This window comes from Arachis stenosperma, chromosome 7, assembly GCF_014773155.1.
Source record: "Arachis stenosperma cultivar V10309 chromosome 7, arast.V10309.gnm1.PFL2, whole genome shotgun sequence".
Taxonomy (NCBI): Eukaryota; Viridiplantae; Streptophyta; class Magnoliopsida; order Fabales; family Fabaceae; genus Arachis; species Arachis stenosperma.
The window spans coordinates 34,426,750-34,442,330 of NC_080383.1; the positions used below are offsets into that span (position 1 = coordinate 34,426,750).

General features: G+C 36.3%; 1 protein-coding gene across 1 annotated transcript; it reads left to right on the plus strand.

Moving 5' to 3' along the window:
• Positions 1-643: 643 nt before the first annotated feature.
• Positions 644-2,353, plus strand: LOC130939685 (aldehyde oxidase GLOX-like). The gene has a single exon (XM_057867777.1). It carries the CDS (start codon positions 644-646, stop codon positions 2,351-2,353), a length of 1,710 nt encoding a protein of 569 aa, XP_057723760.1.
• The last annotated feature ends 13,228 nt before the right edge of the window (positions 2,354-15,581 follow it).

Below are 15,581 nucleotides of genomic sequence, written 5' to 3' on the forward strand. Positions count from 1 at the left end.
AACCAATTTTTAATATGTATATAATATTTTTTTATTAATTAATTTTAGTAAAAAAATAAAAAAAAAAAGATATACAAAAAGATATGTGAAGAGTGGACTATATAACATTTCTTTTTGTATAATTAGTTTAGCCCATACATTAATTATTTCTCTGCTTCGTCCAACTTATTCTCACTCATTGAAGTTATATGTATATACCATATAGTAAGTGACTAGCATATCTTTACATCATACATGACATTTTTTTCATGGTTATATATCTTAAGTACAAGGTAAGTATTTAACTTGAAATTCTTCGCATTTTATTTCAAAAAATAAAGAATAGGACAAATTAAATAGCACCTCACTTTTTCCCATTAACATAAAAAAAAAAAAAGCATTCTCTGTCTATCTAGATTCAATTTCAATTCCAGTCCAGAACCAGGGATTGAGAGCCTGGCCAGTGGCCACATACATATTTATTTGAATTGAATTCAAGAAGCCATTTCTCAAAACGCACTTCCAACGTAACTTTATGTTTTTATCCTAAAAAAGAGAAAAGAATTAAAAGCTTCCAAAATATTTCATATCCAATCACTATAAATCACATCACTCACTCACTATCAGTCTTCAATTCACTCCAAAGAAAAGAAAGCGGCGGAAAATGTCCACTCTTCAACTCAACCTCCTCCTCCTCAGCTTTGTCTTCTTCCATATTCTTCACTTGGCCACCGTCAATGGTGTTGCAATTCCAACTCAAGGAAAGGGACAATGGCAACTCCTACAACCAAACATTGGCATTGTAGCCATGCACATGCAGCTTCTTCACAACGACCGTGTCGTCATCTTAGACCGCACGGACTTCGGTTTCTCCAACATATCCTTACCCAACGGCACGTGCCGCCATGACCCAACAGAGAGGGCTGTCAAAACAGACTGCACAGCTCACTCAGTCGAATACGACATCGCAACCAACACCATCCGCCCACTCTTCGTCCAAACCGACGTCTGGTGCTCCTCCGGCTCGGTTGACTCCTTCGGAAGACTTGTCCAGACGGGCGGCGACAGCGACGGCGAACGCGTTGTAAGGACATTCCACCCTTGCCCTACCTGCAACTGGAACGAACTCCCTAACAGACTTCTGGTGAGAAGATGGTACGCCACCAACCACGTCCTGCCAGGTGGACGCCAGATCATCATCGGAGGAAGAGCTCAGTTCAACTACGAGTTCTTCCCAAAGAAAACCTCCGCTGATTTTAGCACTCACTTCTTGCCTTTTCTGAAGGACACAGCTGACAAATTCCGCGGAGAAGAGAACAACCTCTACCCTTTCGTCTTCCTCAACGTAGACGGCAACCTCTTCATCTTCGCCAACAACCGCGCCATCTTGTTCAACTACAGAAATAACACCGTAATCAGAACCTACCCTACCATTTCTGGCGGGGACCCTAGGTGTTACCCTAGCACAGGCTCCGCAGTGTTGCTTCCCCTCAAGAATCTAGAAGCAGAGTCCTTGGAAGCTGAGGTTCTGATCTGCGGTGGTGCCACCAGGGCAGCTTTCTTCCGAGCCGGTCAAGGCACGTTTCTCACTGCCTTGAACACATGCGCTCGGATGAAAATCACAGATCAGGACCCAGAATGGGTAATGGAGACCATGCCAGGAGGCAGAGTCATGAACGACATGATCACGCTCCCAAACGGCGACGTTTTGATCATAAACGGAGCATCTGAAGGCTCAGCCGGTTTTGAGTACGCAGTGAACCCGGTTTTCGCGCCTTTCCTTTACAAACCGAATGAACCAGTCGGAAACCGGTTTGAGGAGTTGAATCCCTCCCAGATTGCTAGAATGTATCACTCCACCGCCATCTTGGTCCGTGACGGTAGGATTCTTGTTGGTGGAAGCAACCCGCACGGCAATTACGTGTTCAAAGGAGTGATGTTTCCTACGGAGTTGAGATTTGAATCGTTTTCGCCACCGTATTTGGATGCTCAGTTATCGCATCTGAGACCATCCATTGTTAGTCCTAATAATCAGAGTTACAGTAATCTCACTTATAACCAGAGCTTTAAGATGCGAATCAGCTTTACAGATGGAACGGTTGCTCCAGATTTGGTATTCGTGACAATGTACGCGCCGCCATTTAACACTCACTCGTTCAGCATGAATCAGAGGTTGTTGGAGCTAAACAATGGAGAATTGAGACACTCCGATAATTTGACTTTTGAATTTGATGTGAGAATTCCACGTTCTCCCTTTCTTGCACCACCGGGGTTTTATATTCTTTACGCTGTTCATCAAGGAATTCCAAGTGAGGGCATCTGGATCAGATTAATTAGAGAAGAGAATGAAATTTCAACCCAATTATTAAATTAAATTTTCATGCATCTTTTTATGAAAAATATAAGAGTACATGTAGGCAAGAGTTTTCACTTTTTTCTTTTTTATTTGATGTATGTTTTTCTTTTAATTAAATTCAATTATTCCTCTATAATTTTTCGTTATTTGTTATTAATTTGTACCGCTAATGTGAGAAATAAGATTGACGAGTCCAAATAGTTCATGTTCTAGGTTGGATTTGATCAACTCGTGATGATAACAGATCTAGGATAGAGTGCATAAAATAAATCATATCTTTAAAATAAGGATGATGAAAAATGTCATTTACTCTTCAGATGATTTAGTTTTTTGCAACTTAATTGACCATTTTAAATGTTATGACTCATAAAGAAGCAAATAAATAATTTTCAATAATATATTAATACGTTATATTCTGTTTGAATTTGTTCTTATTCTTATATAACTGTTTCTATATATATAATAGTTTATAGTTTAATTTTAAGGAATCACTCAAATAAAAATTTTTATTTTATTTTTTGTTTAAGATGTTGTTGTATTATATTTTAATTGGTTTTTGTATAATTTATTCTGTATTTCTCGTCACATATTATTAAATTTTTTAAAAGATTTTAAAAAAATAAAAAACATTTAGATTAAACTAAAATTAAAAAGATAATAAATTAACTATTAGATTTTTTTAAATAAAAAAATATGCACACTCATCAAAATATATATATATATATATATATCGAATAAATTATAAGAAACTAGTAAAAACGTAATACAAAGACATCTTTAACAAAAAAATAAAAATAAAATAGATATCTTTATTTAAGTAATCTCTTAATTTTATCATTAGTGACTAATGCTTATTGTGTTAACTTTGAGGGCAAGAAACATATATTCAAACTTCACAACTTATAATAAGATACCATATTTATCTATCTTATCTCTCTAAATATTTTTGTCATATTAAAGTTCGATATTAAAGTATTGTTACATGAATTTATGTTATATAGTTAATTTTTATTGTGTATGTCATATCAATTATTTTGAATAGATGATAATCATTAAAAAAATTGTTCTTTGAATGATGTCATTTATTTTAAATAGTGACAATGATTAAAAAGATTCTCTTGTAATATGCATTTTCTTTCTCTAAAAAAAAAGCGTAACTCCTTAATTAATATCCTTAGTTAATTGAATTTATTACATATCATAAGTATTTGTTAATTATAAAATAACGGTTAAAATACGATTAAAATCAATATTAAAATAATAATAATTGTCAATTACAAATATTCAAATTATTTATTATTAACGATCTATTTATATATATAATTAATAACATTCTTGTTACTATTACTTCATTGATCTTATAATAATCTTTCACATGAATTATCAAAAAATTAAAAAAAATCTCTAATCACTTTAACTTTAAACATCAACATCAAAATTATACCATAAAACATTATTTGACAAACAAACTAATATTTATATTTGTTTTATAAGTTGAACGGTGTTATATATACAAAATAATAAAAACACAACCACAATTAGCTAAATAACATTACATCTGACAATATTTACTATTAATTATGGACCTTTAATAATATAGAAATTATCTTTTTTGTGAGTACATAAAAAATATAATTTACAAATTCAAACATTTCTTAAAACAAATACTTCATATATAAAATTTAAATTGCTAAATCAATTTTTATTATAATTATTATCATAAAATTATTATGATGGTTAATTTTTTTGTTCATAATTTTTTTATTATTTTTGTTGTGAAAAATTTAATTATTTTAATAGTTAATTATTTTCTAAAAAAATAATTGAATAACATAAAAAAGTTTTATTAAGAGTAATTTAATTATATGTAATTAAAAAATAATTGAATAATTATATACGATAAAAAATTAATATTATTAAAAAATAAAATTAAAGTTCATTTCAAAATTAAAAATAAAGTTTATTTAAAATTATAATTAAAAATCATGTTTTTTTCTTTTTTTTTTCTAAAATTTATGTACTAGTAATTCTATAAGTATTTTATAGAAAATCAAATTAAGTAAATTAAAACTTTAAAAATTATATTAAAGCTCGAATATAATTTTAAAATAGAACTTTAACTTATGTAGTGATTAATTTAAATGAATAAATAAATAAAAATTCAATCTAGTTTTTATCAATGTTTTCTCTTTGAATTGAAAATTTAACGAGATAATAACTTTAATTATCTTAACCAATATCCTAATTAATTATTTTTATGTCTTTAAAAAAATGGTATATGAGAAGAAATTAATTAATTTGTACACTTTAATAAATAGTTATTTGACTAAAATAAAAGAAATTATTTTTTTTGAAATTTTTTAAAAACTAATTAATATTATATATATTTTGTTACAATACATCTAATTATAAAATTTTATTTATTTCTAATGCTTATATTAAAAACGAAAACAAATTTAAATTAGTAAATTTTAATCTATAATATGATAATAATATATTAATTATTTTATATATCGCACGAATATAAATTAATTATTTTTTTACTTGTAAAAATTTTAAGAGGCATGAGCTTTTATATATATATTATTATTGATGAGTTGACATATTTTTTTTGTTTTATTCCAATTTAAATATTTTTTATTGTTATTGAAATTTTTTTTTAAGAAATTTAGTAATATTCGACGAAAAATATCGAATAAATTATACAAAAACAAATTAAAATGCAATACGAAGACATCTTTAATAAAAAAAATAAAATATACATCTTTATTTAAGTGATCTCTTAATTTTATTATTAATGGCTAATGCGGATTGTGTTAATTTTGAGAGTAAAAAAAATACGTATTCAAGTTTCACAATTTATAATAATATATCATATCTATCTATCTATCTTGTCTTTCCATCTATTTTTATTATGATAAACTATTAAAGTTTCATATTAAAATATTGTTACATGAATTTATGTTATATAGTTAATTTTTATTGCGTATGTGATATGCGAAATTGTGATCACTACTTTTCACAACTCAAATAATCCCTAGTAATGGCCCCAAGAACTTGGTGCTCAATACTATGGCATAAACACAACTTTGCACAACTAACCAGCAAGTGCACTGGGTCGTCCAAGTAATAAACCTTACGCGAGTAAGGGTCGATCCCACGGAGATTGTTGGTATGAAGCAAGCTATGGTCACCTTGTAAATCTTAGTCAGGCAGACTCAATTGGGTATAGTGATATACGAATAAAGCATAAAGATAAAGATAGAGGTACTTATGTAATTCATTGGTAGGAACTTCAGATAAGCGTATGAAGATGCCTTCCCTTCCGTCTCTCTGCTTTTGTCTTCATCCAATCCTTCTTACTCCTTTCCATGGCAAGCTTATGCAAGGGTTTCACCGTTGTCAGTGGCTACCTCCCATCCTCTCAGTGAAAATGTTCCTATGCTCTGTCACAGCATATGGCTAATCAGCTGTCGGTTCTCGGTCAGGCCGGAATAGAATCCAGTGATTCTTTTGCGTCTGTCACTAACGCCCCGCCTGCTAGGAGTTTGAAGCACGTCACAGTCATTCAATCATTGAATCCTACTCAGAATACCACAGACAAGGTTAGACCTTCCGGATTCTCTTGAATGCCGCCATCAGTTCTCGCCTATACCACAAAGATTCCGGTTAAAGAATCCAAGAGATAAACACTAGAGCCTTGGTTGCTTGTAAAACAGAGTGGTTGTCAGTCACTTTGTTCATAAGTGAGAATGATGATGAGTGTCACGGATCATCACATTCATCAAGTTGAAGAACAAGTGATATCTTGGACAAAGAACAAGCAGAATTGAATAGAAGAACAATAGTAATTGCATTAATACTCGAGGTACAGCAGAGCTCCACACCTTAATCTATGGTGTGTAGAAACTCCACCGTTGAAAATACATAAGAACGAGGTCTAGGCATGGCCGAATGGCCAGCCTCCCAAAGAGGGTTCAATCATAAAAACATGATCAAAAGCTTTCAAATACAATAGTAAAAGGTCCTACTTATAGAAAACTAGTAGCCTAGGGTGTACAGAGATGAGTAAATGACATAAAAATCCACTTCCGGGCCCACTTGGTGTGTGCTTGGGCTGAGCAATGAAGCAATTTCGTGTAGAGACTCTTCTTGGAGTTAAACGCCAGCTTTTATGCCAGTTTGGGCGTTTAACTCCCATTTAGGTGCCAGTTCCGGCGTTTAACGCTGGAATTCCTGAGGGTGACTTTGAACGCCGGTTTGGGCCATCAAATCTTGGGCAAAGTATGGACTATCATATATTGCTGAAAAGCCCAGGATGTCTACTTTCCAACGCCGTTGAGAGCGCGCCAATTGGGCTTCTGTAGCTCCAGAAAATCCACTTCGAGTGCAGGGAGGTCAGAATCCAACAGCATCTGCAGTCCTTTTCAGTCTCTGAATCAGATTTTTGCTCAGGTCCCTCAATTTCAGCCAGAAAATACCTGAAATCACAGAAAAACACACAAACTCATAGTAAAGTCCAGAAAAGTGAATTTTAACTAAAAACTAATAAAAATATACTAAGAACTCAACTAAAACTACTAAAAACATACTAAAAACAATGCCAAAAAGGGTAGAAATTATCCGCTCATCACAACACCAAACTTAAATTGTTGCTTGTCCTCAAGCAACTGAAGATCAAATAAGATAAAAAGAAGAGAATATGCAATGAACTCCAAAAACATCTATGAAGATCAGTATTAATTAGATGAGCGGGGCTTTTTGCTTTTTGCCTCTGAACAGTTTTGGCATCTCACTCTATCCTTTGAAATTCAGAATGATTGGCTTCTTTAGGAACTCAGAATCCAGATAGTGTTATTAATTCTCCTAGTTAAGTATGATGATTCTTGAACACAGCTACTTTATGAGTCTTGGCCGTGGCCCAAAGCACTCTGTCTTCCAGTATTACCACCGGATACATACATGCCACAGACACATAATTGGGTGAACCTTTTCAGATTGTGACTCAGCTTTGCTAGAGTCCCCAATTAGAGGTGTCCAGGGTTCTTAAGCACACTCTTTTTGCCTTGGATCACAACTTTATTCTTTCTTTTTTCTTTCTTTTTCTCTTTCTTTTCTTCTTTTTTTTCGTTTTTTTTTTGTATTCACTGCTTTTTCTTGCTTCAAGAATCATTTTTATGATTTTTCAGATCCTCAGTAACATGTCTCCTTTTTCATCATTCTTTCAAGAGCCAACATTCATGAACCACAAATTCAAAAGTCATATGCACTGTTTAAGCATACATTCAGAAGACAAAAGTAATGCCACCACATCAAAATAATTAAACTGCTATAAAATTCAAAATTCATGCAATTCTTTTTCTTTTTCAATTAAGAACATTTTTTATTTAAGAAAGGTGATGGATTCATAGGAAATTCATAACTTTAAGGCATAGACACTAAGACACTAATGATCACAAGACACAAACATAGATAAACATAAGCACTAAAATTCGAAAAACAGAAAATAAAGAACAAGGAGATTAAAGAACGGGTCCACCTTAGTGATGGCGGCTCTTTCTTCCTCTTGAAGATCCTATGGAGTGCTTGAGCTCCTCAATGTCTCTTCCTTGTCTTTGTTGCTCCTCTCTCATGATTCTTTGATCTTCTCTAATTTCATGGAGGATGATGGAGTGTTCTTGATGCTCCACCCTTAGTTGTCCCATGTTGGAACTTAGTTCTCCTAGGGAGGTGTTCAGTTGCTCCCAATAGCTTTGTGGAGGAAAGTGCATCTCTTGAGGCATCTCAGGGACCTCATGATGAGTGGGGTCTCTTGTGTGCTCCATCCTTTTCTTAGTGATGGGCTTATCCTCATCAATGGGGATGTCTCCCTCTATGTCAACTCCAACAGAATAACAGAGGTGACAAATGAGATGAGGAAAGGCTAACCTTGCTAAGGTAGAGGACTTGTCCGCCACCTTATAGAGTTCTTGGGCTATAACCTCATGAACTTCCACTTCTTCTCCAATCATGATGCTATGAATCATGATGGCCCGGTCTAGAGTAACTTCGGACCGGTTGCTAGTGGGAATGATTGAGCGTTGGATAAACTCCAACCATCCTCTAGCCACGGGTTTGAGGTCATGCCTTCTCAATTGAACCGGCTTCCCTCTTGAATCTCTCTTCCATTGGGCGCCCTCTTCACAAATGTCAGTGAGGACTTGGTCCAACCTTTGATCAAAGTTGACCCTTTGGTGGACGAAATTGTGATTTCTATCTTTTGATCTTTAGTATGTACACACTTCCGTTCAACTAACCAGCAAGTGCACTGGGTCATCCAAGTAATACCTTACGTGAGTAAGGGTCGATCCCACGGAGATTATTGGCTTGAAGCAATCAATGTTTATTTTATTTGTCTTAGTCAGGATGTCAACAAAATTGTTTGGATTACTTGAACAATAGAGTTACTTGTAAAAAGCCAAACTACTTAAAATTGTAAGTTGGAATAATAAAGAATACTAGCGTTACTTGTTGTGCAGTAATGGAGAATATGTTGGAGTTTTGGAGATGCTTTGTCCTTTGATTTCAACTCTTCCTTGAAATCCTCTTCTCACACGCAGATTCCTTCCATGGCAAGCTCTATGTAGGGTGTCACCGTTGTCAGTGGCTACTTCCCATCCTCTCAGTGAAAACGTTCCTATGCTCTGTCACAGCACGGCTAATCATCTGTCGGTTCTCAATCAGGTTGGAATAGAATCCATTGATTCTTTTGCGTCTGTCACTAACGCCCAGCCCTCAGGAGTTTGAAGCACGTCACAATCATTCAATCCCAGAATCCTACTCGGAATACCACAGACAAGGTTTAGACTTTCCGGATTCTCATGAATGCCGCCATCAATCCGGCCTATACCACGAAGATTCTGTTGGGGAATCTAAGAGATATTCATTCAGTCTAATGTAGAACGGAGGTGGTTGTCAGGCACACGTTCATAGATTGAGGAAGGTGATGAGTGTCACGGATCATCACTTTCTTCACAAGTAAGCGCGAATAAACATCTTAGATAAGAACAAGCGTGTTTGAATGGAAAACAAAGGAATTGTATTAAATCATCGAGACGCTGCAGAGCTCCTCACCCCCAACAATGGAGTTTAGAGACTCATGCCGTCAAAAGTATGTAATTCAGATCTGAAAATGTCATGAGGTACAAGAAATGTCTGTAAAAGTTGTTTAAATAGTAAACTAGTAACCTAGGTTTACAGAAAAATGAATAAACTAAGATAATTGGTGCAGAAATCCACTTCTGGGGCCCACTTGGTGTGTGCTGGGGCTGAGATTAAAGCTATCCACGAGTAGAGGCCTTTCTTGGCGTTAAACTCCAGGTTATGACGTATTTTGGGCGTTCAACTCCGGATCATGACGTTTTTCTGGCGTTTAACTCCAGACAGCAGCATGAACTTGGCGTTCAACGCCAAGTTACGTCGTCTATCCTTGCGCAAAGTATGGACTATTATATATTGCTGGAAAGCCCTGGATGTCTACTTTTCAACGCCGTTAAGAGCGCGCCAATCGGACTCCTGTAGCTCCAGAAAATCCATTTCGAGTGCAGGGAGGTCAGGATCCAACAGCATCAGCAGTCCTTTTTCAGCCCAAGTCAGATTTTTGCTCAGCTTCCTCAATTTCAGCCAGAAAATACCTGAAATCACAGAAAAATACACACACTCATAGTAAAGTCCAGAAATATGATTTTTGCCTAAAAACTAATAATATTTAACTAAAAACTAATTAAAACATGCTAAAATCTACATGAAATTACCCCCAAAAAGCGTATAAAATATCCGCTCATCACAACACCAAACTTAAACTGTTGCTTGTCCTCAAGCAACTAGATGAATAAAATAGGTTCTAACAGAAATTAAGAAGTAATATATATTTTAGAGTTTTAAATGAAGCTCAGATTCTTATTAGATGAACAGGGCTTGTAGCTTTTTGTTTCTGAACAGTTTTGGCATCTCCCTGTATCTTTTGAATTTCAGAATGATTGGCATCCTTAGGAACTCAGAATTCAGATAGTATTATTGACTCTCCTAGTGTAGTATGTTGATTCTTGAACACAGTTATTTATGAGTCTTGGCCGTGGCCCTAAGCACTTTGTTTTCCAGTATTACCACCGGATACATAAATGCCACAGACACATGACTGGGTGAACCTTTACAGATTGTGACTTAGCTTTGCTAAAGTCCCCAGTCAGAGGTGTCCAGAGCTCTTAAGCACACTCTGTTTGCCTTGGATCACGACTTTAACCACTCAATCTCAAGTTTGTAACTTGGACCTGCATGCCACAAGCACATGGTTAGGGACAGCTTGGTTTAGCCGCTTAGGCCTGGATTTTATTTCCTTGGGCCCTCCTCTCCATTGATGCTCAAAGCCTTGGATCCTTTTTACCCTTGCCTTTTGGTTTTAAGGGCTGCTTGGCTTTTATTCCTTTTGATTGTATATATATATATATATATATATATATATATATATATATATATATATATATATAAAATCTCTTCTTTTTTTTTTGACTGCTTTTTCTTGCTTCAAGAATCAATTTCATGATTTTTCAGATCATCAATAATATTTTCGTGTTCCTCATCCTTTCAGGAGCCAATATTCATCAAATTCAAAGTACAATTTATGCACTGTTCAAGCATTCATTCAGAGAACAAAAAGTATTGCCACCACACATAATTAATTATAATTTTTATTATTAAGAACTCGAAAATATAAATTACTTCTTTATTCTAAAAAATCTACTACTTTATTCATGCCTGATGATGATGAGAAAAATAAATTATAGCTTGATTGGAAATAAAATCAAAATAGATTAACTAATTACTACTACTCCTATATAACTTCTAAGGTAAAATCCTATAATAATACTATCACAGAGTTAAAGCTGGAATTAGAACTTAACAACCTGTATTTTGGGAAGTGGATGTTCCTCTAGTCTGTGGGGTGCCTTCAAGAATTAATTTCTGACGCTTCAGCTCCCTTAAGTTCACATCCTTGCTCTTCCTGTTCTCTTAGGTGCCATGATCTTAATGAGTTTTAGCTCAGTGATCATGGCAAATCACACCAAACTTAGAGGTTTGCTTGTCCTCAAGCAAAAGAAAGGAAAGGAGAGGAGTAGAAGGAAAGGCATTTTCAAATAAAGATAAGATGAGTTGAAAAAGATATGAGAAGAAATTAAAAATATTTGAAAAAGAATTGGATTGGAAAAAGATTTGTGTTTATGAATTAAGATACATTTGATATTTTTGAAAAAGGGATTTAGAAATTAGGGTTCTTAGAAAACCAATTTGATTTTGAAGGATGACATTTTGAAACATGTTTATGCAAGAAATCATGAATTTAAACTTAAAAATTTAGAAAAATTGTAAAGAAAAACGAAAATTACCTCCTCCCCACCATCCTGGCGTTAAACGCCCAACTGCTGCATGGTTTGGGCGTTTAACGCCCACATGTTGCTTCTCCTCGGCGTTCAACGCCCAGTTGATGCATCTTTCTGGCGTTGAACGCCAGGAAGTCCTTTGTTACTGGGCGTTTTTCTAAACGCCCAGGATGCTCCCAAACTGGCGTTAAACGCCCAGAAGGTGCTTCTTACTGGCTTTTTCACGCCAGTAAGCTTCCAATTTCCTTTATAACTCTGTGAATCCAACCAATTGCAATTTTACCTTGAAGAGATTTGGACCTATACCTGTAAAAAAAGAAAATTTATATAATTAGTAAATATACTTTGTAAATGGCTGGGTTGCCTCCCAGCAAGCGCTTCTTTAATGTCATTAGCTGGACTTATTACTGAGTTTTTAATCGAGTCTCAGCTTTGAGCAGTCTTGCTCAAAATTGCCTTCAAGATAATGTTTGACTCTTTGTCCATTAACAATGAACTTTTTGTTAGAGTCATTATCCTGAAGCTCAATGTATCCATATGGTGATACGTTTGTAATGACATATGGACCTCTCCACCGGGATTTTAATTTCCCGGGGAATAATTTGAGCCTAGAGTTAAATAGCAGAACTTTCTGCCCCGGCTCAAAGACTCTGGATGACAATTTCTTATCATGCCATTTTTTCGCTTTCTCTTTGTAAATCTTTGCATTTTCGAAAGCATTGAGTCTAAATTCCTCTAGCTCATTTAACTGGAGCAATCGTTTTTCTCCAGCTAGCTTGGCATCAAGGTTCAGGAATCTGGTTGCCCAATAGGCCTTATGTTCCAGTTCCACTGGCAAGTGACATGCCTTTCCATACACAAGCTGGTATGGAGAGGTCCCTATGGGGGTCTTGAATGCTGTTCTGTATGCCCACAGAGCATCATCCAAGCTTCTTGCCCAATCCTTTATACGGTTAATTACAGTCCGTTCCAGGATTCTTTTGAGCTCTCTATTTGAGACTTCAGCTTGCCCATTAGTTTGTGGATGATATGGAGTAGCTACCCTGTGGCTAACTCCATAACGAACCAGAGCAGCATAAAGCTGTTTATTGCAGAAATGAGTGCCCCCATCACTGATTAACACTCTAGGGATACCAAATCTGCTGAAGATATGTTTCTGGAGGAATTTTAACACTGTTTTAGTGTCATTAGTGGGTGTTGCAATAGCCTCCACCCATTTGGATACATAATCCACTGCCACCAGAATATAAGTGTTTGAGTATGATGGTGGGAAAGGTCCCATGAAGTCAATACCACATACATCAAACAACTCAATCTCCAGAATTCCTTGTTGAGGCATGGCGTAACTGTGAGGTAGGTTGCCTGATCTTTGGCAACTGTCACAATTAAGCACAAATGCTCGGGAATCTTTATAGAGAGTAGGCCAGTAGAAGCCACTTTGGAGGACTCTTGTGGCTGTTCGCTCACTTCCAAAATGTCCTCCATACTGTGATCCATGGCAATGCCAAAGGATCTTCTGTGCTTCTTCTTTAGGCACACATCTACGGATTACTCCGTCTGCACATCTCTTAAAGAGATATGGTTCATCCCAAAGATAATACTTTGCATCTGTGATTAATTTCTTTGATTGCACCTTACTGTACTCTTTGGGTATGAATCTTACTGCCTTGTAGTTTACAATGTCTGCAAACCATGGCACTTCCTGGACGGCCAGCAGTTGCTCATCCGGAAAGGTTTCAGAAATTTCAGTGAGAGGGAGGGACGCCCCTTCCACTGGTTCTATTCGGGACAGGTGATCTACTACTTGATTTTCTGTCCCTTTTCTGTCTCTTATTTCTATATCAAACTCTTGCAGAAGCAGCACCCATCTGATGAGTCTAGGTTTTGAATCCTGCTTTGTGAGTAGATATTTAAGAGCAGCATGATCAGTGTACACAATCACTTTTGATCCTACTAAGTAGGACCTGAATTTGTCAATGGCGTAAACCACTGCAAGTAGCTCTTTTTCTGTGGTTGTATAATTCTTCTGTGCATCATTTAGCACACGGCTTGCATAGTAAATGACGTGCAGAAGCTTGTCATGCCTTTGTCCCAACACTGCACCAATGGCATGGTCACTGGCATCACACATCAGTTCAAATGGTAATGTCCAGTCTGGTGCAGAGATGATTGGTGCAGTAACCAATTTAGCTTTCAGAGTCTCAAATGCTTGCAGACACTCTTCATCAAAGATAAATGGCGTGTCTGCAGCTAGCAGGTTGCTCAGAGGTTTGGCGATTTTTGAAAAATTCTTTATAAACCTCCTATAGAACCCTGCATGTCCCAGAAAGCTTCTGATTGCCTTAACATTAGCAGGTGGTGGTAATTTTTCAATTACTTCTACCTTAGCTTGGTCCACCTTTATCCCCTTGTTCGAAATTTTGTGCCCAAGGACAATTCCTTCAGTCACCATAAAGTGACATTTTTCCCAGTTTAAAACCAGATTAGTCTCTTGGCATCTTTTCAGAACAAGTGCTAAATGGTTTAGGCAGGAGCTGAATGAGTCTCCAAATACTGAAAAGTCATCCATGAAGACTTCCAGGAATTTTTCCACCATATCAGAAAATTGAGAGCATGCACCTCTGAAAGGTTGCAGGTGCATTGCACAGGCCAAATGGCATCCTTCTGTATGCAAATACTCCAGATGGGCATGTGAATGCCGTTTTCTCTTGATCCTGGGGATCTACTGCAATTTGATTATAACCTGAATATCCAACCAGGAAGCAGTAGTATTCATGACCTGCTAGTCTTTCTAGCATCTGGTCTATGAATGGTAAAGGAAAATGATCCTTTCTGGTGGCTGTATTGAGCCTTCTGTAATCAATGCACATACGCCACCCTGTAACTGTCCTTGTAGGAACCAGTTCATTTTTTTCATTGTGAACCACTGTCATGCCTCCTTTTTTCGGAACAACTTGGACAGGGCTCACCCAGGGGCTGTCAGAAATAGGATAAATAATCCCAGCCTCTAGTAGTTTAGTGACCTCTTTTTGCACCACTTCTTTCATAGCTGGATTCAGCCGCCTTTGTGGTTGAACCACTGGCTTGGCGTCATCTTCCAGCAAGATTTTGTGCATGCATCTGGCTGGGCTAATGCCCTTAAGATCACTAATGGACCACCCAAGAGCTGTCTTGTGCGTCCTTAGCACTTGAATTAGTGCTTCCTCTTCCTGTGGCTCTAAGGTAGAGCTTATAATTACAGGAAAGGTATCACCTTCTCCCAGAAATGCATATTTTAGGGATGGTGGTAATGGTTTGAGTTCGGGTTTTGGAGGTTTCTCCTCTTCTTGAGGGATTTTCAGAGGTTCTATTATCTTCTCTGACTCCTCCAAATCAGGCTGAACATCTTTAAAGATGTCCTCTAGCTCTGATTCCAAACTCTCAGCCATATTGACCTCTCTTACCAGAGAATCAATAATATCAACACTCATGCAGTCATTATGGGTGTCTGGATGTTGCATTGCTTTGACAACATTCAACTTGAACTCCTCCTCATTGACTCTCAAGGTCACTTCCCCTTTTTGGACATCAATGAGGGTTCGGCCAGTTGCTAGGAAAGGTCTTCTTAGAATGAGAGTTGCACTCTTGTGCTCCTCCATTTCCAGCACCACAAAGTCAGTAGGAAAGGCAAATGGCCCAACCTTGACAATCATGTCTTCAATCACGCCTGATGGGTACTTAATGGAGCCATCAGCAAGTTGAAGACATATCCTGGTTGGTTTAATTTCTTCAGTTAAACCAAGCTTTCTGATAGTAGATGCAGGTATTAAGTTGATACTTGCCCCAAGATC